The following is a 24,656-nucleotide window of genomic DNA, read 5'->3' on the forward strand; positions in this document are numbered from 1 at the left end:
TCGAAAGAAACACAAATTCAGCATTCAAACTTAGTGCAGCCAGTAGGGTTGTCTGTACCATCAACTCTTTATTAGTACTCAAAGAAACCCTTCCTTGCAAACTTGAAATAGCAATAGATTGAGGAAAAATCCTAAAGATTGAAAAACATGACTTGTAGTTTGCAAGCTGCGCCTTGATGTTGGTTCAGTTTATGGTGCTATAATTAAATGATTTCAACTTATGACCTTGAAGTAACAAAAGGATCTCTGTGTCAAAAGCAGTAACCGACATTAACCTTTCCATAAACAATACAAATCCGTAAACTGCATGTTATATTATGTGCTTTTCAGCAGGCACATTAACCTTCTTTTCTACTTTATGAGTCAAAAGTGGACAAATATTATAACTGTTCATGAACTGCATTCAGCCTCAGAGTTACTATTATCCTCTGAAATTTGGTGGGTACACTAAGATGTCTGCAGCAGATGTGTTAACCCTGTAAGATATTTCAAAATGCTTCCCCCTTGTGACCAATTAAGCCAAAACGGATTTACTGTCACATTTGCCCTTGTTGCCAATTTATTTGCAGTATATTTAAAAAAATGTATACATTGACTGTCAGAGTCTGGATTTCATGATTCCACTCCTCATAACATCAGCGCCAATCCTCTGTCACATGTTGACCCCCAATTTATGGGTTCCAGGAGTAAACTGTATCCAATACAAGCAGTAGGAGTCCATGCAGAAAAGAACCTGGTAATCCCAGGTCCAAATGGTTATTCCCCATCACGAGAGGAGGAATTACTGTCCAGATTTGTTAATTCCAGCCCATTGTACACTGTACAAAAGGGATGGTCGCCCCTATTCTTGCTATAGATGGGGATGAAGGAACTGTAAGCTATTGCTTCTTCTGTGGTGTCTTTACTCTCCAAGAACTTTTACTGCAGTGGTTTATTTGTCCAAAAAAAAGTCCCAGGGCTATCGTCAGGAGGCAGCTTGCACCAGCCCATTTCTCCTGTTAGCGCCACTTAAAACAGAACCAACTTCTAATCATGAAAGTGGGGAGAGGATGTGATGTAATGGCCAGAGCTGCCAACTTCGAAGCTGTGGAACCAGGTTAGATAGATTCTCGGCCTCGGCTCAACATCCAGCGATTCTGGGCAAATCACACAATTTCCCCATAAAAGAATGTGTCCTTAACTGGTGCTCATGAAAAGCGCCGGTGTTGATGATTGAAGGCCGGTGATGAGCACCAGAAACTACCGGCTCAAATTAACCATGGGTTTACTGCTCTGCGTTAGTTCCAGAGTAGACACTGCTGGATCGGTAAACTGTTTGTTCCTAAATCCAACAAAAAAATGTATGTATGAATACTTCATGAATAGTGTTGAGTGAAAGAATATGTTACATGTTTCCTGTCCATCCGTGACCACATCTTGTCTTTTCTCCTTTCAGAAAGAAAACCTATAGCAAGGAGGCGGTGTACAGCGACAAACTACAGCACTACAGCACTGGGCGAGGTAACGATGCAAATCGCTTCTCTTCATCTGTCATGCCACGTCGGTGCCAGGCTTGCCACCTTTGGAGCCATTCAGACTCATGTGTCAGTGTTACAACGGGTGCAAAGACTTGGCATCTCTTTCAGCATTTTCGTTCACAGGGACGGGAGTGCAAATTGCACTTGTTCAGGTTTTTTGACCAAGTGGTTACAACTGGCTTGTACTTGGGTAAAATCTGAGTAAGGGGTAACAACACATTTAACAGGTTTGAAAGGGCCCACGGTATACCCCATTAGTTATCAGGGATAATATTATGTGTGCTGAGTTAAAAAAAAAAAAGTTCATTACCTTATTTACAGTGGAGCTGCTGCACAACGGAAGTGGGTGTCCTGTGGAGGGGGTGACGGGATGGTAAATTGAGGGTAAAAATAAAATATATTTTTAAAAATGTACCTCTCGCTGCTCCGGCGGCTGCCTCGGTGCTTCACTCCCGGCAGTCTCTGGGAAGGCACAGGCTCCCCACCCAATCCAGACGCTGCTTTCATGCTTCAGAGCAAACTCCAGGATTGGTCTGAGCGGCCTGTTCTGCTGCTCAGACACTGCATGGGAGCTTGCGTCTTTTCTCCAACCCGGCTTTGAACACAGCTGGGTTGGAGAAATAGAAGTGCGCATGTCTGTTTGGCTAGCCCAAGAGGGATGGGCCAAACTTACATGCGCACTTTTAAGTGTCCTTCACTCCTGCCTATCATGGCATGGCCTGCTCCACACGCATGCACTATCAGCCAGAGCCCATCACAGAAAAATAAAATTATATTATTGCTTTAATATCATTTTATTTTTGTGTGACTGACTTTGACCAGTGATGTGACGCTTCTCCACCATTAGGGAGGAGCCGTCTACAGTAGCCTGCTAGTGCGCGCCTAAAGCTCCATCCTCCTCCAACTAGATGGTACTCCAGCACTGAGACCGGACCCGCGGTGTGTCACTGCAGCACCAGTGAGATGTCTGAGTGAGAGGCCTGAGACCGGACACACGGTGTGCTCTGCAGCACCAGTGAGATGTCTGAGTGAGAGGCCTGAGACCGGACACACAGTGTGCACGGCAGCCCCAGTGCAATGTCTGAGTGAGGGGTCTGAGACCGGACACACGGTGTGCACTGAAGCACCAGTGAGATGTCTGAGTGAGAGGCCTGAGACCAGACAAACGGTGTGCCACTGCAGCACCAGTGAGATGTCTGAGTGAGAGGCCTGAGACCGGACACACGGTGTGCACTGTAGCACCAGTGAGATGTCTGAGTGAGAGGCCTGAGACTTGACACACGGTGTGCTCTGCAGCACCAGTGAGATGTCTGAGTGAGAGGCCTGAGACCGGACACACGGTGTGCACGGCAGCCCCAGTGCGATGTCTGAGTGAGAGGCCTGAGACCGGACACACGGTGTGCACTGAAGCACCAGTGAGATGCCTGAGTGAGAGGCCTGAGACCAGACAAACGGTGTACGACTGCAACACCAGTGAGATGTCTGAGTGAGAGGCCTGAGACCGGACACACGGTGTGCACTGAAGCAACAGTGAGATGTCGGAGTGAGAGGCCTGAGACCTGACACATGGTGTGCCACTGCAGCACCAGTGAGATGTCTGAGTTAGAGGCCTGAGACCTGACACACGGTGTGCCACTGCAGCACCAGTGAGATGTCTGAGTGAGAGGCCTGAGACCGGACACACGGTGTGCCACTGCAGCACCAGTGAGATGTCTGAGTGAGGGGCCTGAGACCGGACACACGGTGTGCATGGCAGCCCCAGTGCGATGTCTGAGTGAGAGGCCTGAGACCGGACACACGGTATGCACTGAAGCACCAGTGAGATGTCTGAGAGGCCTAAGACCAGACAAACGGTGTGCCACTGTAGCACCAGTGAGATGTCTGAGTGGGAGTCCTGAGACCGGACACACGGTGTGCACTGAAGCACCAGTGAGATGTCTGAGTGGGAGGCCTGAGACCGGACACACGGTGTGCTCTGCAGCACCAGTGAGATGTCTGAGTGAGGGGCCTGAGACCGGACACACGGTGTGCTCTGCAGCACCAGTGAGATGTCTGAGTGAGAAGCCTGAGACCGGACACACAGTGTGCACGGCAGCCCCAGTGCGATGTCTGAGTGAGAGGCCTGAGACCGGACACACGGTGTGCCACTGCAGCACCAGTGAGATGTCTGAGTGAGGGGCCTGAGACCGGACACACGGTGTGCATGGCAGCCCCAGTGCGAAGTCTGAGTGAGAGGCCTGAGACCGGACACACGGTATGCACTGAAGCACCAGTGAGATGTCTGAGAGGCCTAAGACCAGACAAACGGTGTACGACTGCAACACCAGTGAGATGTCTGAGTGAGAGGCCTGAGACCGGACACACGGTGTGCACTGAAGCACCAGTGAGATGTCTGAGTGAGAGGCCTGAGACCGGACACACGGTGTGCTCTGCAGCACCAGTGAGATGTCTGAGTGAGAGGCCTGAGACCGGACACACGGTGTGCTCTGCAGCACCAGTGAGATGTCTGAGTGAGAAGCCTGAGACCGGACACACAGTGTGCACGGCAGCCCCAGTGCGATATCTGAGTGAGAGGCCTGAGACCGGACACACGGTGTACGACTGCAGCACCAGTGAGATGTCTGAGTGAGAGGCCTGAGACCGGACACACGGTGTGCACTGAAGCAACAGTGAGATGTCTGAGTGAAAGGCGTGAGACCGGACACACGGTGTGCCACTGCAGCACCAGTGAGATGTCTGAGTGAGAGGCCTGAGACCGGACACACGATGTGCCACTGCAGCACCAGTGAGATGTCTCAGTCTGCTACCATGCCTGCTGTGGAATTAGTTATTACAAAAAACACAAGGGTTCTTAATATAGTCCATAGGATAAAGCACTTAGTGAATTTATAGACAACACTGTGTACTATAAGAAAACTCGTCCAGCCGGACAAAATTTAATCAAATGTCAGAATTTCAGAAAATTGGGTGAACAAATATACAGTGGGATACAGTCCCGTATCCAGTACATATAACATAAAGGGATAAACCAAGAACATAACACAAAAGGGTAATTTGCAGGCAATTCTAAGGTAGGGGGATGCTGGTAATGAGTTAAATATTAACCAAGCTGACCACATGTAGTAAACACAGTTGGGTAACACAATGGGAAACTAGCGTGAGAACTACATAAACTGTCGACGGCGTTTCGATCCTATGTGAAATAAAGGATCATCATCAGGACTAAAAATGCATTGCCTGGAGGTTAACGATAACCCTTCCAAATGGAAGAGACAGAGGTACGCACAATCGGTGTGTTGTGGTCCTGGCGGTAATCTGCGATTCCGGGTGCCCTGGAGGAGGGGGTTCAGGCCGGAGCGCCGTGGGTGTGTGGGGCGCCAATGAGTGGTGTCCGCACGGTTGCAGGGGAGTCCAGGGCCTCTCGAACAATGAGGAATTCAGGGTGTGAGTGGTTACCTGACCGAGGACTCAGGGTCCTAGAACTGGCGGTGGATACGTGGCCAGCGTGGATATTAACCTGGCAGCGGGGATGTGGGGATGTCCTGCAGGGGGAGAGCACCGTGGGTAGGCGGGCGCCAACATGTGATACTCAGAGGGGTTCCAGGGCTTCTCAAGTTGGTGAGAAGGCCACGGTTCCTGGGAGCGGGAGGGGTGGTTCCTTGACCTAGTAGTCGAGGACTCAGGGTCCTGTTGGGAGGGATGCGTGGCCCGCGTAGAAGGTTCTTGACCGCAGGGATGAACTGGATACCTGGGTGATCCAGATAGGTCAGCGACCAGCCGCGACCAGGCTCAATGGCTTGTGTCTGTTAGCAGACACAAGCCATTGAGCCTGGTCGCGGCTGGTCGCTGATCGATCTGGATCACCCAGGTATCCAGTTCATCCCCGACCAGGCTCAATGGTATGTCTGGCTGGACGAGTTTTCTTATAGTACACAGTGCTGTCTATAAATTCACTAAGTGCTTTATCCTATGGACTATATTAAGGACCCTTGTGTTTTTTGTAATAACTAATTCCACAGTAGGATAATAACTGTTACCCCTGGTCCTTGATTACCTAGAGGGTTCCCTTGTTGTTGTGAAATAGTATACTGTGGAATTAGAGCACCCCTGAGGGTCAGAGCTTCTAACTGCTGCAAGGACATCTTATCTTCCAGATGCTGAACAAATGATTGACTGTTTTGTATAGAGTAGAAGTGATTAGGTAAGTGCCAGCTCGGTGTAAATTACTGCATCCGGCCGTCAGACACTTTCTTCTCCCCACCACATACAGCTCTGAGAGTGTACTGCATTCTTGGCTTGTACTCAGTGTTAAACTGGCCTGCCGGGCGCTCTGACGCTGCCAAGTGGGCCAACTTGAAAGGGGCAGTGCGTGGGTCATTTTTGTGGCCCGTGGTCCGTGACGGCCCCATAAAACCGTCCACATGCTGGCCCTTTAAAGCTGGCCCATCTGATAGTGCCAGAGTGCCCAAAATGGCAGTCCAGCAACACCTGTTCTCTCTTTGCTTTTTTAGAATAAGACCTTGATACTGCATTACTGATTCACAACAGGTGTCACCAGCAGCACATAATGCTATTTAATATGTTTTTAATGACGCACTTGTTTATTTATTAAAAAGTAGGAAAGCACTTTTGTTAGAAATGTTGCACCGATCAATGCGTTTTATGGTACATAGCAAAAAAACATTAAGAGTTTGGTGGGTAGATAAACAAGCATAATGTTACTGTAAACACCTCCATGTATATATAGTACAGCAGTTCTGCTGTTCTACTTGGGGACCCGCCTGATGACACCTCAGACGCTTCTACGTTTCCTCATTTACTATCCTGCAGCCACGGTAGCGCCCAGTGGTGGCTTAACACGTGTCCTCCTCGAGAGTCCCCTCAGAGATGATATCTTTCTCAGCTTCCGTGTTCCCATCAGCCAGTGAGCCCTCCTGTGAGCCTCTAAATCCTCAGATAAGCCTGGTCATATCCTGAGTAATTCTCTGAGAATGGATTGTGGGCCAGGCTGACCTCACAGAGTGCGTTGGTGATCTATTATCTATTGAAGGCTTTCACAGAAGGGCCCGTCATGCATCTCCAATGAGCAGCTGAGTGATCTAAAGGGCCTTCCACCCACCCCAGCCTCAAAGTGAGCAGGAACGCCCCCTCCCGCGCCTGTGCACTCCTAAAGGACAGCTGTGAACCGAGACACAAAAGTGAACTCTAACCGAGGAATCTGTGGTCCCATAGGCACGTTACCTCAATAGAAGGCGCGCGAGGGATGGATGGATGGGTGGGTGGTCACTAGCAGGGACTTGCGGCAGAGTATAAAGGTGATCTGTATAGGGAGAGACGCAAAGGACTGAATGAGAGCGGAAATAAAACTATCTGCTCTTCACCAGGGTTGGGCTAGCACAGCACACCAACACCTACCTTCTTAATCTTAGGAGTTCGTCCATCCATTCACTCTTCTTTCGTTCCTTCACTCTTTCCATCTGCCCCTTCCATCTGTTGCGTCCTTCCTTGTAACCTTTACTGTTTCCACTCTGGCTTCTTTCCTTTACCTTTGCTTCTTCATTCTTACTCAGCCCCCTCAGTGCATCCCACCCTATGCCTCTCGGCACATCTTAAGCTTTCTTCGCCTGTCTTCCTGTGCTTCTCTTTTCCTCACCTTTTCTTGTTCTATTTCGCCTTCCTTCATTTATCATTTTTTGTTTCCTCCACCCACCTTTGAGCCCTTGTTACCTCCATCCCACTACATTGCTTCTATATTCTTTTTCATACATCTTTTCCTTGGACACTGTTCTTTCCTCGCTATAATTCCCACGTTTTCTTCTCTTTCCTTCTATGTTTCCTTCTTCAGTTGCTTTCAGACTAGTCTCCCATCCTGTCTTTTTCCTTATATTTCTTCTTCGCACTATCCTTGTAGCCCATCCATGTGCCCATCCTTCGTCTACCTTTCACATGCTTTCTCTTTTCCACCCATTCCTCTTCTTTGTTTGTTGAATGCATATTTTCCCTTTTGATAAACATCATGCCCTCCCTTTGCTCATTTGTATCAGTCCTGTGCATCATTCTTCCCCTTTCCAGTTCTCTCCCATTTAACTATTTTTTTTTTCTTGGCTGTGTTCCCTTTTTCTTCGTCTATATGGTCTTGCCATCACATTTCTGCAACCTCTATTTTTGTAGCTTGCACTCCCTTTTACCTGTAACCTCTGATCAATGAAATCTGTCGTGAGATAAACCTGGAGAGCCAGATAGAGTTTTCCATATATTTTTTCTGCTAATAGGTTCTATATGGCAACCATTTGTAATGGCTTATTTTTTGGTTTGAGCACCCACGGCGGCAGGTGTTCTCAGTATGTTAAAACGATTGATTGAAAAGGTAACATGGTTGTTGGCGGAGGATAGTCACCATTGACAAATAATATCAGAAAAATGACTTTAATAAAGCAAAAAGGAAATGTGGGACTGAGAGAAAATGCACTGGAGGGCAGAAAAAAGAAATGAAACAATGCAAAAGTAGTTCATAATAAAAATAAAAAAAGCAAAAAGAAATAAAAGAAATAAAAGAAAATACAACCAACAGAAAGATTGAATTAAAGCATACATTGTAACCAAGAAATTCAGAGTGAGGAATGAAAGGTAAAATAAAGAAATGTTAAATATGAGTGGAAAACAAAAATATATAGGTGAAAAGGAAGGCTAACAAACAAAATCGGGTAGAAGCACAAAAAAGAATGTGTGAGAAGTAATAAAATAATGAAGTGGAAAGAAAAAGGAGAATTGTGAAAGACTGAAAAAGTGGACTAGAAAGGTAGTTACAGAAATAGACTGGCAGACAGAAAGAGTGCAAGGAATAGAGAGAATAGGATGGGTTATGATGGGGTGTGAAAAGATGCAGCAAGGTTGAAGAATGAATATGAAAGTAATAGTAAGACTTTTGGGGCCCACCAGTAGGGGGGGGAAGCAGTGACCACAGACAAAGGAATAGTGTGATAAAGGCCGCTTTATTGGAATCAGGTGCACCCTACAGATTTCCATCCTTGGCCTGTGCCGCACAAAACTATAACTCACTAAATAAACAACTGCCTGACAACCCCCAACCCCCACCCCTAAAGCGGATCTCCAACATTGCAACATCATACAACAACCCATCTGCAACATCCCCCCTACCTACCAACTGTAAATGACCTCAGTGTCCCCCACCACCTACCAACAGTCCAGGCCTCCTGCAAATACCTCCCTTCCTTAACTAGGAGAAGCGCCACTCGAAAATCGCATAGCGACTTTTGACCCCCCCCTAGGACTCCAGCCCCCTCGGATACCTGCGCACCCCTAAAGCACCATCCAGCGCCTCCTTCAATTGCACAATGTATAACTCCATCCCATACCTAGAAAGGTGAACCCCATCCTCTCTGAAGAAATACACCGCCCCGTACCTAAGCTCGGGATGCTCCATTCTACCTGTCCCCTCCCTGGCACAGAAGTCCTTCATCTCCCTGTTAATCTTCCGCCTCGCCCTGTCAATAGCCCCTGGGCGCTCAGCTCCCCTCCAAAAACGCCGGGGTATAAACTCAGACCAAATCAAGTGACAACCCGCCCATTGCCTCTTTATCTCCAACAGGTCCCTCTTCATCTGCTTAACCAGCGCTAAACCCTTACACTGTACCAGGTCATTTTCGCCCAAATGGAGCACCACCACATCCGGGCACACACCCCCCCTGACCACATTATTCAGTAAAGGCATCAACTCATGCCAACGCATGCCCCCTTTTCCCCGCCAGTGACATCGGAACAATCTTTCATCCAATTCCAAGTTGAGTTTTCGTGCCTGTCCCACTCAGCCCTTTCTGCCCTTTTGACAAAGGAGTGTCCCACAATATAGATATTCAAAACCGCCGCTTCCGGCCCAGCCACAGCACCTGTAAAGACACACATGTAAGGAGGGCGAACATTACAAATTCACAGCACCGCTTCTACCCCCCGCAGCCTGACGTACGTCCGATAACAATCCGATGTCCACCTCCCCAACCATTTAATCTCCTCCTTCCCCAACCCCTTCCGCGCCGCCCCGATCCGAAAGGAATGCGTCCCAAAAGCCATCGGGTCCTCACCCATAAACCGCAGGGCGTGCTGCAGAACCCACAGAGCCTGAGCCGCCGTCACCTTTCAGCCGCGTTGTCGAGTAAAGACCTCCTCATCCAAAGCACACCGATCCGCCGCCAACTGCCGTCCCCACGACGCGGGACACACCCCCTCCCGTCCTCCCGGGCCCAGCACTATCCAGGTCCCCACTCCCCGCTGATCCGTCTTGGAGCGTCGCAAGCGCACCGCCACCTCCCCATCCCGTATCTCCACATCCTCCCAAAGAATACCCCACCCCCCTTTTTGGACCCAACAACTCTGACACCCGAAAAGCACCAAAGAACAGCCAGGACATTAGTGTGGAAAACAAAACCACCTCACGGCCATCCCTGCCCACCGAGGGCAACGCACCAATCAACCCTCAAGTAACGCCACCGAAATCGGCCGACGCTGACGCACCTTCGCCCCTCTCTCCCTCCCCCGCCCCTCCAGCAATCGAGCCCCCAACTCCCCCGCCGACGGGGGGTACCCCCACCACAGCTTCCCCATGAACGCCACCGCCGACAACTTGCCCGCGATTGTCACCCGCGACAAACCCTTTTCCATCAACTTCAACATGAACCGCACCATCGGCTCCTCGCGCTGCCACCGACCCCCCTGCCTCACCGCACCAGACTGCCGGAACTCCTCCCAGGCCTGCACGTACGCCTTCCGGGTAGACGCAGCCACCGACGCCCTTACCAGCTGAAGGACCCGGCCTCTCCCACCAACCAGAGCTTCATCGGGACCGTCGTCTTGACCATCTCCGCCTCCCTGGCTAGCCCATGGAACCTCTGCCACTGTGAACGAGACAAAGCATCCGCGATGTCATTGTCCACCCCGGGATGTGGCGAGCATGACACAGAATGTCATTCTCCAGGCAGCGCAGCACAAACACCCTCATCAGCTTCAAGACCTGCGGGTCCCACGCCGACTGCCTGTTCACCACCTGCACGACGGACATGTTGTCCACCCGAAACAAGACCCTCTTGTGCGCTAGGTCGGCCGCCCACACCGTGACAGCCACCACCAAGGGGAACAACTCCAAGAAAGCAATGCTACCCCCCCTACCCCCCGCCTGCCACCGCGGCGGCCACTGCTCCGCGCACCATCTCCCGGCTCAATACAAACCGAAACCGCCAACACCCGGCGCATCAGAATACATCGTGACGTCCCACTCCCAATCTTCCGCCGGTGCCATGGGCACCCCATTGAGACGTCCCAGGAACGCCCGCCAAATGCACAAATCCTCCTTTATTCCCACCGATAGGCGCACATGGTGATGAGGCAGGGTCAAACCGGATAGTGCCAAACCCAACCTCCGACAGAAAGTCCGGCCCGCCCGCACCACGCGACACGCAAAGTTAAGATGCCCCAGCAGGACCTGAACTTCCCTTACCATCACTTTCCGCTTTGCCAGCATCACGTCCACCAAAGCCACCATTGTCGCCCTCTTGTCCTCCGGCAGGCGTGCTTCCATGGCCGCTGAGTTGAGCTTTATACCGAGAAAGGACAACACCGTACTGGGACCGTGTGTCTTCTCTGGCGCCAGGGGAACCCCAAAGTCCCCCATCATTTCAGTCAAACTGTCCAGCTGCTGCTGGCAGTCCGTCGTACCGGGTCGCCCCACCAGGAAAAAGTCGTCCAGGTAGTGCGTCACTGTCTCAGAGCCTGTGCGCCTGGAAAAAGCCCACTGCAGAAAGGAACTGAACCGTTCAAACCACGCGCACGAAATGGAGCACCCGATGGGTAGCGCCTTGTCCACAAAAAAGCCGCCACCGAACTGAATCCCCAGCAACTGGTGATCCGCCGGATGTACCGGAAGCAAACGGAATGCCGACTTGATGTCACACTTCGCCATCATAGCGCCCCGCCCGACCGCCGACACTAGCCTCCGTGCCAGATCCACTGACGAGTAGGACACCGACGCCAGGTCCGCCGAGATGTAGTCGTTCACTGACTCCCCCTCGGGCCAAGACAGGTGTTGAATCAGCCTGAATTGGCCGGGTTCCTTTTTGGGCACCACCCCAATCGGGGAGATGATCTACCCAGGCAGCGGTGGTGCCGCAAAGTGGCCCACCATCCGGCCCTCCCTTACCTCCTTAAACAGCTTCTCCCGGACAATCCCCTTATGGGCATTCACCGACTTCAGATTGTCCGCCCAGCGTGCAATCCGCGGGCCCTCATAGCCCAGCCGAAACCCCTCCCAAAAACCGATCCTCAACACCGCAGCATCCTCCGCCTGCGGATATGCCGCCAACCAGGGCTCCATCCGCTCCAGCCCAACCGGCGTATGAGCCTTTTCCCAAGGCTCCGCCCCCCCTCGGCCTCCCCCCACCCGCCTCCTTGCGTTCCTCCATTCTGCGCTCCTGCCGTCGCGGGCTGCTGCCCCGGCGGGGCGCTGACCCCCCAGCAACGCACCACTGGGTGACGCGCCCGCACTTTGAGCACTCGTGCCGGAAACGGCACACTGTCCGCCCACACGCCCCCTTATTGAAATCCCAGCAAGCCCCGATTGAGCCCTGGCCGGGTGACTCACTCTGTCCCATCCCCACCCCCCCGGGTGGGGCGGGCCGAAAAGCGGGTCGGCGCCAGCGGCAAACCGCTGGCCGTATAGACGGTGCGACCAAACTTGGCCCCGCCCATCGTCTGCTGGTATAGATCAGAATCCAGCTTCCCCCATTTAGCGTCGGGGTCTGCCGCCATACGCGCCCGGCACTCCTCATCATAGGACCACGCGTACCCACCGTATGTCACCTGCGCCCTCCGCACCACGTCCATGTACTTAAACAGCGCTATGGACCGATCCGGGAATTTTTCACAATAGACGCTGGCATATATTAGAAAGGCCGCTGACCAATTGTCAATTGTCAAGGGCACTTTTGGGCGCCTTGCCAACTCCTGCTCCTCCTCCTTAGAACCTTCTTTGGACGTCAACTCCCTGTGCAACAGCTTCAGTATGTCTATGTACTCTCCTTTCCAGATCTTTTCCCTCGTAGCTATCGACAGATGCGCCCCCAGCGGCTTCGTCACCCCCATATACGGGAGTTTGCGCACCGGCACCACACAACTCTCTTTACCCCCCTTGTGGCTACCCCCGCCGTTGCGCCACCTGCCGCCGAGTCCCCCTCAGCGCCCGATCCGCCGCCACCCGACAACGCCCCGCCGTCCATGCCTACCCCCGTGTTCTTCACATATCGGCCTTTTACCCCTCATCAGCCCCAGTGTCCGCCCCCACCGACACCTGCGCGCAGCGCCGCTTGCCCGAACCACTCCCCACTCCGTCTCCAGCCTTACCTGGTGTCAAGGTCGGCGTCCGCGCTGGGTCCCACCGCCTAACCAGTGGAGCTGAGGGGGCCGTCACTCTGGGCGCGTCCTGCCTTGATCGTACCTGTAACACACTGTCAACAAGGTTACTCAATCCCCACCTCCCGTATCTCCCCCTCCTCCTCAGACTCCCCCACACCAGCGTCTGGTAAATCCCGGCCGCCCTCCGTGGGCTCCAGCCGGCTCAACCCCGCCTTCTCTCTACACACCTGCATCAGATCCACCAACTCCACATCCTCTCCTCGCTGCACCACTGCACTCGCACCAAAGTCTGAATTATGAGCTTCCACAGACACCCCCTTACCCCCGGCGTCCGTCACAACCCTTCGGGGAGGGGCTGGCGGAGACCTATGCCGCCACCGTCTGCTGTTGTCCCTTGACATGTCCCACGGTTGAGCACGACCACCCGTACAAGGCGGAGCCGGCCCATCCTCTCGGTGGAGCGGAGCCGCATGCTGCTCACCCGAGCACCTCGCAAACATCTCCTGCCAAGGAAAGAAGGCGGAGTCCAGCATGCTGGGGTAAAAGGGTCCCTCATCTCCCCCCCACACGCCACCCCTGCCCCAACCCGCCGAATAACCGCCTCGCCGGGTGCCCTGCACCCCCCTGCCCCCACCCCACCCCCCAATCCCACCACTGCGGACCCGCTGGCCCCCAACCCCCATCCCCCCAACCCGACCACCCCACCCCTGTCTTTCCAACTCGGCCCGCACCCCCGCGCATCCCCCAGCCCTCCCCCGCCACACCCCCATCCTCCGCCCTCCCCCTGCGCAGCCCCCCCGGTAACCGGCCCCTTCCTGCCCCCCCTTCGTGTCCCCTCCCCTCCACGTCCCCTCCCCGCGCCCCCCCTGGTGATGGAGACCTGCTCGGGCCCACCATGCTTGCCCCCTCCCCCATAGATGAGGACCCCCAGTCCAGCCCACTCTCCCCACCCTCCTTCCCCCCCAAACCTTCCCCAACCCCCTCCTCCTCCACCTCTGAGTCTTCCACCAGTTGCGGGGACCCCACCCCACCCCATCATCTCCCCCCTCTCCACCTATCTGCTTCTCCCCCTGCGCCCCCCCGCCTCCATCACCAGACCCCCATCTCCACCAGCAGCCTCGTTCCCCACCCCTCCACCCCTGCCCGCACCACTGCCTCCCTCCCCGCTCCCACCGTTCAGAACCCGAGTCCCTGCTCCCCCCCCAAGAGCTCCCCCCGCCCCCCTGCCCCGTCCACAAATGCGAGCGCTGGCCGAGCTGTCCTCCCTCTGCTCCCCCCAGACCCCCCCGCGTGCCTCGACGCTTCGTAGCGCGGCCTCGCCTCTCTCCATCCCCGCCCCTCCTCCCGCTTCCAGGAGCCTTCCGCGGCCGAGACCGCGGAGGCTCACACGCCCTCACTGCTGCCGCGGCGCCGCTAGCAGCTCGCCGCGGTGGTCTTACCTGAAGGTCGGGCCACTTCCATGCGGCCCGCCTCCTGCAGCAGCCGCAACACCTCCTGCACCCGGGAGTCCCTCAAAGCCGCCATGCCGCTCAGACATCGCAACGCCGGCCAACAATTGCCGCCGCCCACCGACTCGCGGAGACAACAATCACCAGGAACTCCCACCGCAACCGTGAAACCTTCGGACAATGCCTCCGCACCGCCGCAAGCCTGGCCTACAAAAAGCTTGTGCCCCCAGCTGCCTAACCGTCCGCTGTGTCACTGCACACCAAAATGTTGGGCAGTGACACAAAATGTCCGGTCAAATACCCTCCCAGCCCAAACAGAGCCCAAAAGCAGCCCAAGCGACCTCCCCTAGCCCAAGCAGCCCGAAAACCTATTGCTGTTTACCAGCAACCCCTCCCCCATACTGCCCCAAAACTACCCGGGGGGGCAGGCCTCCCGCTGGTCGGCCGCCCCCCCAAAATCCCATTTTTAAAGTAAGGATGATTTTGAGAGGTGATAGTTACATTTTGCAAAAGTTAACAAAAACGAAGGTGGGGAAGGATGCAGGAGGTAGCACTGACAGTTACAAAGTATAAAACAAGCGAACATAAGTGCAAACTAAAAGGAAGAATAGGACTGGTTTCGCAGAGAGGCTGAGGGCTAAGAGACTACACAAAATCGGTGAAGGAGGGTGTGAAAACAAGGAAGAGATAAGAGACGGTCCTGAAAAGGGAAAGCGGAAGCCATGGGGTAAACAGGATTAAGGAAATAGCAATGTATGACAGAAAGAAGAATACATGGATACTCAAAAAAGAAAAGGCAGAGAGAATAGAGATCAAAGCAAAGCACAAAGGAAGCAAGTGAGAGCAGGGGTGTGAACTAGAGTGCGCTTGCTGGGTTTCTTTCTTCTGTCTCCCTCAGTGCATTCGTCTAGTCTCTCTGAATTTCCCCAGGGTACCACTTGTAGGCGAACATAATTGCATATGATACTGGAAATCCATACAAATCTATGTTTTATATAGGAAAAGACACAGGTACTATGGAGAGATGTTTCTAATGGGGGAGGGGGAAATTCTTCCTGGAACTACCTGTACAGCCAAGACACAAGAGTACTGTGGGGAACACTATTCTTGTAGGGGACTAATGTGAAAGGTTAGCGAGGTTGTCGAAGATCTCTGGACTGACGCCCCAACTTTTCGCCTTTCTCCTACCTCTCCCTGCCGGGCAGGGTCCCCAGGAATGAAGATCTACATTGACCCCTTCACATATGAGGACCCCAATGAGGCCGTGCGTGAGTTTGCTAAGGAGATTGACGTCTCTTTCGTCAAGATCGAAGAAGTAATTGGAGCAGGTGTGTACAATCCCTTATATAAACGTTCCCGCCACCCTCCTCGGGGCTCTCCAGCCACTATCATGTTGTGCCTTCTTTTATTTGCTCAAAGTGTCTGACTTATATTTACTCTTGCATCTGTCACTCACACCACAATCCTCACATGCTTCAGCCACTTACCTTTGATTTTGCATCCAGTCGAAAACTCTATTTGTGAGCCACACTACAATCTTTAAATTGTTTACTCATAGCACAAAAGGGATGTTCCTTTCTTCCCTCGTTACACAGCCCCCAAATTCTGCATCCACACCACAGGCCTCACAGTATTCATTCTCTATAACCTCACACCTATACTTTGACGCCTAAAGTCACCCCACAACCGGTAATCCTTCACCCTCACACCATGTCGTGGCACATTTCACAAACACTGCATTGACCACATCCTTCATCCTTACAATACCTTTAAAAGGGTCTTCTCTTCTTCACACTTTGCAGACACTTTGCTGTTCTGCGGTTCTTGTGCCTTTTGCCTCAGTGTATCTTCTCCCACTTGTTCCACCCTTTCCAAATTGGTTGCTCATTTTCCACATAACAGCCTTATTCTGTCCCCATATCCTGTACTTATTATTTCATAGCAAACTTAAGCGTTCTTTATTCCTCGCATTCTTTACTTCTTCCTTCCTCACACTCCTTCTGCCATCTTCTCAGGCCTTTCCCTTTTCCCGTTCCTGCTGTTCTGTGCCAGCTTTCACTTCCTCAAAGTATTTCACCCCTTTCTGACCCCTTTCTCTCTCCTCCTAATCATTTACCCTCTCATGCTTTCACACACCTTCACCCTATGTTCCTTTTTGCTTCCTCCCTTCCTTTATCCTCTCATTCCTCTCCCATTTGTGGATTACCTCTTTCTCCCTAATAGCCTTCTCCCCACTCAACTTAACTCTGCTTTATCTTCTTTCCTCTTCCATAACCTTTACTACCTATTCCTTCTTCCACTTTTAAATCCTCTCATTTCCCTCTCTTCTGTTTCTATCATTTACTTTAAAAAAAATATATATTTCTTCACTCTCACTTCCTTTGAACCCGTTCACCATCTCACTGTTCTCTGCCACCTCTGCCTCCTTAAACGCCATTGCACCTACATTGTACAATTTCTATATCATTAATTTGTGTCTGTTTTAGACACAGCTCTTCACATCTCTTCGTTGTTTTTGCCACTTCACCTCATCAGTAAGTGTTGCCCTTACCTGCCCCACCTCACATTGTTTCCCGTCTCTAAGGAGTGCAGAACGAACGTGCCACCTTCTTTCCTCATTGCAATCAAGATATAGATTCATAAAAACTTACTCGAATAATAGTACCGATTCTACTGTGTCCTCTGTAATCACAGAGTAATGACACTGCTATAGGTACATGCGAAATAACGCAGGGCAGCGGCATCTTTTGTGAAAACACAGATTAGAAAAAATAGAGTGCCGCAATCCTACATTTCAGAAAATATCTCTCTACAACAACTTTAAATCTGTATTTAATTTTCAAATCCAGTTGAACTCATATTCTGTCTCCAGTTGTAGCTATTTGGGGGCAAGTTAATCGAGAGCTGGATTCGTTCGAATATTTTGTAGAGGGTTCTTTATTTTGGTATACACCTGTTACAACGCATTTTTTACTCCGCACTACCATTACAACGCGACTTTTACTCCGCATACCATTACAACGCATTGCGCTGGGGGGCGCTGTAGGATAGGGAATAAGTTTAATTTTCTATCCAACACCTTCCCTAGTGTCCACGGGGACTGGTGTTGGAATAGAAAATTATACTTACCACTATCCAGCGCCCCAAGGCGCTATGCGTTGTAACGGTATGCGGAGTAAAAGTCGCGTTGTAATGGTATGCGGAGTAATAGTATGCGTTATAACGTCATACATCCCTTTATTTTATGTCGAAATTTTGGTAACCTATCTTTTCAGTGTATTTTTCCAAATATATTTTTTGCAGTTTGTTTTCACATGCTAGTTCACTCTTTGTGCCTATGTTATAAGAGCATGTGTTAATTGGTGCTCGTATTAAAAGGGCAAATTAAGGTGAAATAAAACAATATTAAATCCTTGAAAAATTCATAAGCCTGGTTTCATTATTTGTCTACCACTCCCTATTTGAGAAAACTTTGTGGGCTCTCTCCACTTACAGTAAATTTAAAATCGTCTCACTTTACGCACTGTCTATGTACTTATTGTGAGCCCACAGAGATGATATGGCTTTGGGAATTTAAAGTGCTGTTCCCTTTCACCACTTTTCCAGGTGAGTTTGGAGAAGTATACAAGGGTCGATTGAAGCTTCCTGGAAAGCGAGAGATCTCTGTTGCCATCAAGACGCTCAAAGCTGGCTACTCAGAGAAGCAGAGACGGGACTTCCTGAGTGAAGCGAGCATTATGGGTCAGTTTGACCACCCCAACATCATTCGGCTGGAGGGAGTGGTGACAAAGAGCCGTCCTGTGATGATCATAACAGAGTTCATGGAGAACGGTGCCCTGGATTCCTTTCTACGGGTAAGCACAACCACATTTCGGGGGTGGGGATGGAATTTCAAGAATCACAGAACACTACCATGTCTTCTTTCTGGTCTAGTGGGGGTTATTTAAACATGATTAGTAATATTGGGTGCAAAAAAACGTAGTGCAAATGCTGAAAGTGTCTTAATGCCAAATTTACAGATTGGGGAAAATAATTGGAAATAACAAGTGTAAACCATATCTGTTCCTGCAAGACCCTTGGGTGGGGTGGTGGCCAAAGGCTGCAGTAAACTGTCGGGTGACAGGGGATACTTGTTCTGGTACAGCCATATACAGCCCACATGGTAACTGGGCAAAGCGACTGAGGGGTGAGGGGGGAGTGGGATGCCTCCATGGCACGGGTCACTTCTGGCTACACTTTTTTGACAAGTCAGCTTTCTCTTGGTACCCTTCACACCGGTGGCACACTGGGGTTCTTTACCTGGAGAGTATCTTCTCCTAAAGGTCATCTCTTCTCCTTTGTCACTCTTTCAGCAGACATGCAGTTTTCTTGGTACTTCAGGCAGACATTCAGCTTCTCTAGCAGAACATGCAGACTTCAGGTGATATCCTCTTACCTCTATTAGATTGGCTGTTAGGCGGACACCAATCCTGGTTCACAGCAATCCTTTGAGTACTCTGTGAAGCACTCCCTTTCTTGATCAAGAACAACTTGAGCTGGAACAAAGTGGGGTGATTTGGATCCTACTTTTCTATACATTTTCTAGACCGGGAAGGCAGATCCACTGTCTAAGGTTTCAACAGGTTTGGGTTGGTTCTTTTTCAAGTGCCCTTCTCAGGCTAGTTTCCAGGCACACAGTTTGTGAGAAGTTGTGTGTCTCAGAGCAGTCTGAATTGTCAGACTCCGCTTTACGCGTCTCTGCCCTCGTGATTCAAACACCTTTTTGCTGCCATACTCTGACTCCGTTTATGGGTTCCCGGATTATTTTTTATCCATTTCCTGCACTGCAGCCAATCATGTGGCTATATAAACCATCCATTTGCCTCCCTAGAATGCGGCCACACTCTGAGCCAACCTTAGATTGGATTGTAAGTGTCCCAGCCAATCCTAGCACTCTCTACTCAGCTTGTCATGTGTTCATTTGATGGCACACGTTTGCTTGGGGTTACATCGAGTCACCTGACCCCCCTTTTGGCCTCTTTGTGTTTTTTATTGATGGAGTGATAAACAGTGGGTCTGACCCTCACTTCCTGGGAAGTGGAGAAGCAATGCAACCACTCCCTGCCTTTCTCAACACACACCACCAGCAGTGCACCGCCAAATCACCACAAACACAATTAGTGGTGCACCACCACTGAAGCTTTGAGGGGACCCTTGGCATGCAGTGGCAACATTAGACCACCACAAGGATGTGTGAGCACTGGGGCCTCAGCATACAGTGTTAGAACAGTGCCCTCAATATGTAGCGCCAGCCATTGGCCCTCAGAATGCAGTGGCAGCACTGGACCCTCATCTTGCATTGGCAGTTTTGGGCCTCACTCTCCAGGACTAGCCATGGCCCTCACACTGCACTGGTTCATTCATTTTCTTCCATACTTGACAAGGCCTCCTGAGACTTACATTTGATTCAGGTCAGGAGTGCCCCCTTAAGATTCTGACTCCATCCCTATTTCCCTGATACCTCTCAATCGTGCTGTTTTCACCCCTGAATGCTGTCTGCTATTATCTTGTAAAATATAATAAAGAATCCACCCAACATGACTTGATGAGGTCTTCATGTTCCATATTTAATATTAAGATGAACCAAATAGCCCTTTCATTCAGGCTAACATTTTAAAATTCCAATTTTTTGTTCTAATTTTGCTTTTCTTGTATCTCTCTCACTGCAGCAGTGGAGGAGGTTGAAACCTGTGTGTGTGTGTGCAAGAACTGTTGTGGAGAGGAAGTTACCTAGAGGATGGCTTGGTGACAGCCAGATGAATTAAATATACTGATATAGAACAGCTCTTTGATTTTCACCCCCTACTACGTTCCAGGAGCTGTAGATTTTATTTTTGTCCGAGATGCGTTTCTTTACTTTGATGAGAGGTTGTGAACATTGTTGCAAGGTAATCAATCATCTTTGGTGTATGTTGAATGGCATCCTACATGGTGAGTGCCATTGCTGTGTGGTGTATGTTGTTGCAAAACGGCTGGTCTTGCTGTGAGGTCATTGGACTTGTACCGCTTTGGTCAGCTTTTTGGGAGATTGCCAAGCACTGTAGTGAGGGTGTGGAAGGATTAGTTACTTACCTGTAATCCTAGTTCTCTTCCAGGGGTATACTCATTAAGGTCATAAGCACTGAATTATCTCCGCCCATGAGCGGGAACCCGGAACACATAACAATATACATATATATGTGTAGATATATCAAAAAGTACATAGTACTAAACTAATTATACACATATACATGTATAATAACCATAATATACAGCCTAACATATATACATAGGCTAATAAAGCCAACATTACACACGTTCTGAAGCATGAAAATATGCTGTATATAAATGCAATAAACCGGCATGAGCCCAAAATGCATTTCATAACCATGAAAAACTTTTATTTTCATCAAAGAACCTGTTGTAAACAGGTATTAGCCTAAAAGGCTGCATATGAAAAATTGTCTGTGTACAGAAAATCAGACTGGCACCCTGCCTTTAAGGCCCCGGAGAATCTGCACACTTTGCCTTTAAGGCCTCTAGGAGAACTCTGTTCCCATCATGCACCACAGGTGACAGTTAAGTCAGTTCTTTTGTACGGTACAGTAAACTTTTAGCAGGAATCTGCACATAAAAACTTCATAATACATATTGAAAAACTTCAATGCTACTGCTCGCCCGGGGAGGCGGGAGGGTGCTTATGACCTTAATGAGTATACCACTGGAAGAGAACTAGGATTACAGGTAAGTAACTAATCCTTCTCTTCCAGGGGATACTCATTAATAGTCATAAGCACTGAATAGAGTAGCAAGCTCATACCCACTAGAAGCGGGCGAACAGATACATGCATAGCTGCACTTTTAAAATTACAGTGTTTAACTAGAAACAGCAAACAAATTTCTGAGTGATGCTTGTCCCACTTGTGCATCAGTCTGCGCATCAGAATCCAAGCAGTAATGGCGTGTAAACGTATGCACTGAACGCCAAGTAGCTGCTTTACATATCTCTGACATAGCCACATTCCTAAGGAGAGCTGTGGTAGCAGCTTTCCCTCTCGTAGAATGAGCCCTAGGTCTACCTGATAAAGACTTGTGGGCTAGCTGATAAGCCAGTAAGATACATGACACTATCCATCTAGAAATGGATCTCTTGGATGCTGCCAAACCAGTATTCGTAGGACCATAGTTCACAAACAAACGGTCCGTGTGTCTCAACAACTTCGTTTTATCTAAGTAAAATTTCAAAACCCTCTTTAGATCTAATGAATGCAAAGTCCGCTCAGCCGGACTCGAAGGGTTTGGAAAGAAAGTAGGCAATGTTATGGATTGGTTAACATGAAAATCCGACACCACCTTAGGCAGAAAAGCAGGATGAGTCCTGAGCACCACTCTGTTTCCATGAAAAACTGTGTACGGTTCCTTGCAACACAGAGCCTGAATTTCGCTCACTCTACGAGCAGAAGTGATAGCCACCAGGAATGCTACTTTCCAAGATAAGTGTTGCAAAGACGCTTTATGTATGGGCTCAAAAGGTGGACCCATCAACTTAGTCAACACCACATTAAGCTCCCAAGGTGAAGGAGACCTGACTGGAGGAAAAACCTTCCTTAACCCCTCTAGAAAATCCTTCACCACAGGCATCCGAAAAAACGATATCTGTGTTGGCGATTTTCTATAAGCAGTTATTGCAGCAAGATGGACTTTAATAGAACTAAACTGCAAACCAGACTCAGCAAGGTAAAGAAGATAAGGCAAGATCACCTGCTCTTGACCATGAATAGGGTCAAGACCTTTACTCTGACACCAAAGGTAAAAGCGTTTCCACTTAAATCCGTAGGATTGTCTTGTAGAAGGCCGCTTTGCCTCCTTAAGAATGTTCATACACTCCGGATTCAGCTGTAAATGCCCGTACTGGATGACTTCAGGAGCCATGCTGCCAAGCGCAGGGAGGGCCGATTGGGATGAAACACTCGCCCCTCCTGTTTGGACAGAAGATCCGGGCGACAAGGCAATCTCCTGTGTGGCCTGATTGACAACTGAAGGAGATCTGGGAACCACCACTGGCGTGGCCACTCCGGGCAAATCAGTATCATTCTGGAGTTGGTCTTGTACATCCGGTTGATCACTGCTGGTATCAACGGTGTCGGTGGAAAGGCGTACAGCAAATTTTGACACCAGTCTATCAAAAGGGCATTCCCTTGAGACCCTTTCTGGGAGAACCTGGACGCGAAGACGGGGCATTTTGTGTTTGCCGCGTCTGCGAACAGATCGATGTCTGGTGTTCCCCAAGCCTGGAAAATGCTGTGCGCGACGTCTTCGTTGAGAACCCAGTCGTGCGCTTCGACGAAGTCTCTGCTGAGGCCGTCCGCCTGTGAGTTGAGACTCCTTGGTAGGTGAACTGCTGTTATGGATAGGTCTTGTGCCAGTAACCAATGCCAGATGGTCTGGGCTTCTATGGACAGAGTCCTGGATCTGGTACCCCCCTGCTTGTTTAAGTAATACATGGTAGTTGTATTGTCTGTTTGCACCAGGAGGGACCGAGTCTGTAAAGATGGAGCCAGGGACTTGAGAGCAAGATGGACCGCTCTGAGTTCGAGTAGATTGATGTGATATCCTTTCTCGAAGTGTGACCATAGCCCTTGTACCTGTAGAGGGCCCATATGTGCCCCCCAACCTAGGAGAGAGGCATCTGTGATTAGAGTCTGCGTTGGTGGGTCCTGATGAAAAGGAACTCCCTTCATTAAGTGTGCCTTCTTCATCCACCACCGAATGGAATCTCTTGCGACTGTTGGAGATGAATTCGATCCTCCCAGCATCCCGTCCTCTGTTTCCACTGATCTTCCAGACACTGCTGCAGAGGACGCATCTGCAAACGTGCGTTTGGCACGATGAATATGCACGATGCCATGGACCCCAGGAGAGAGGATACTTGCCGAACTGTCGGACGTGCATACTGGAGGAGAAGCACGCACTTCGCCTTGATAGATGACCATCTCTCCTCCGAAGGACACACGTTTTCTTTTTCTGTGTCCAGTTGTGCACCCAGGTAGTGGATCTTCTGGGTGGGATTCATTATGGACTTCTTGTAGTTGACTTGCAGACCCAACTTGCACATGAGTTGGAGGCATATCGCTAGATGCTCTTCTAGTAGCGATGGGGATGAACTCTTCAGAAGCCAGTCGTCTAAGTACGGATATATGAAAATCCGTCTCTTTCGAAGACAAGCCGCAACTACCGCCATACATTTTGGAAATGTTCTGGGAGCTGATCTCAGGCCAAAAGGGAGTACTGAGTACTGGTAATGATGAGCCCCTACTTGGAACCTGAGGAACTTGCGATGTTTTCTGGATACCGGAATATGAAAGTAAGCATCTTTCAGATCGATGGAGAACATCCAATCCCCTTGGTGTAATTGAGGGAAGATCTGATGAAGAGCCAGCATTCGAAATTTCTCCTTCCGAATGAATTTGTTCAATCGTCTCAGATCCAGAATGGGTCTGAACTCCGTAGCTGGACCTTTTTTCTGTACGAGAAAAAATCGAGAGTACAGGCCTTGACATCTCTGATGAGATGGTACTGGTTCTATGGCGTTCTTCTTCAGAAGGACATTCGCTTCCTGTTGCAAGCGCTTTATATTCCACTGAACCATCTTTAGAGGACGCATGACAGGCGGTGGCTTCTTGAATCTCAAAAGGTACCCGCTCTGAATGATACTCAGCACCCATCTGTCCTTTGTGATTTGCTTCCACTCGTCCAGATACCACACAATACTTCCTCCAACCGGAGTGGCACACGGTTGTGGAGGAAGCATCCGTTCATTGTTTTTGAGGCTGCTTGGTAGCAGAGGATTGCTGCCTGGTTCCATTGCCTCTGCCTCGTCCAGGTCGTCGCTGTTGGTATTGCGACCTCTGTTGATTCTGGCCTTGATTTTGCGAGGACCAAGTCGTCTGTTGGCCCCTCTGCTGAAAAGATCTTTTGTCAAAGGGACGAAAATTACCCCGACGTCTAAATTCTTTTTTCTTTTCAAGACCGACGGCCTTCAGAGTGTCCAACTCCACTTTTTTTTTAGACATTTCGTCGTCAGCGTGAGATCCAAACAGAGTCGAACCATTAAAAGGTAAATTTACCATTTTCCTCTGAGCCTCTGGCTTTAGTCCCGTAAGGCGAAGCCAAGCCGTACGTCTAGCACAAACACCATGTGCATAGCCATGAGCTGACAGATCCGCCGCATCAGCAGCCGCACTTATACTCTGGT

At 50.2% G+C, this 24,656-nt stretch overlaps 1 protein-coding gene across 1 annotated transcript in view; it reads left to right on the forward strand.

The window, feature by feature from the left end:
• Window positions 1-24,656, forward strand: part of EPHB1 (EPH receptor B1) — a 956,362-nt gene that overhangs the window by 875,957 nt on the left and 55,749 nt on the right. The window contains exons 9-11 of the mRNA XM_078665818.1: window positions 1,436-1,500; window positions 15,589-15,711; window positions 17,990-18,237. Coding sequence (XP_078521944.1) covers window positions 1,436-1,500; window positions 15,589-15,711; window positions 17,990-18,237 — 436 coding nt within the window. The remainder of the gene's footprint in view (window positions 1-1,435; window positions 1,501-15,588; window positions 15,712-17,989; window positions 18,238-24,656) is intronic.

The sequence above is a fragment of the Lissotriton helveticus genome, chromosome 11 (genome assembly GCF_964261635.1).
Source record: "Lissotriton helveticus chromosome 11, aLisHel1.1, whole genome shotgun sequence".
In the NCBI taxonomy this organism is placed as follows: Eukaryota; Metazoa; Chordata; class Amphibia; order Caudata; family Salamandridae; genus Lissotriton; species Lissotriton helveticus.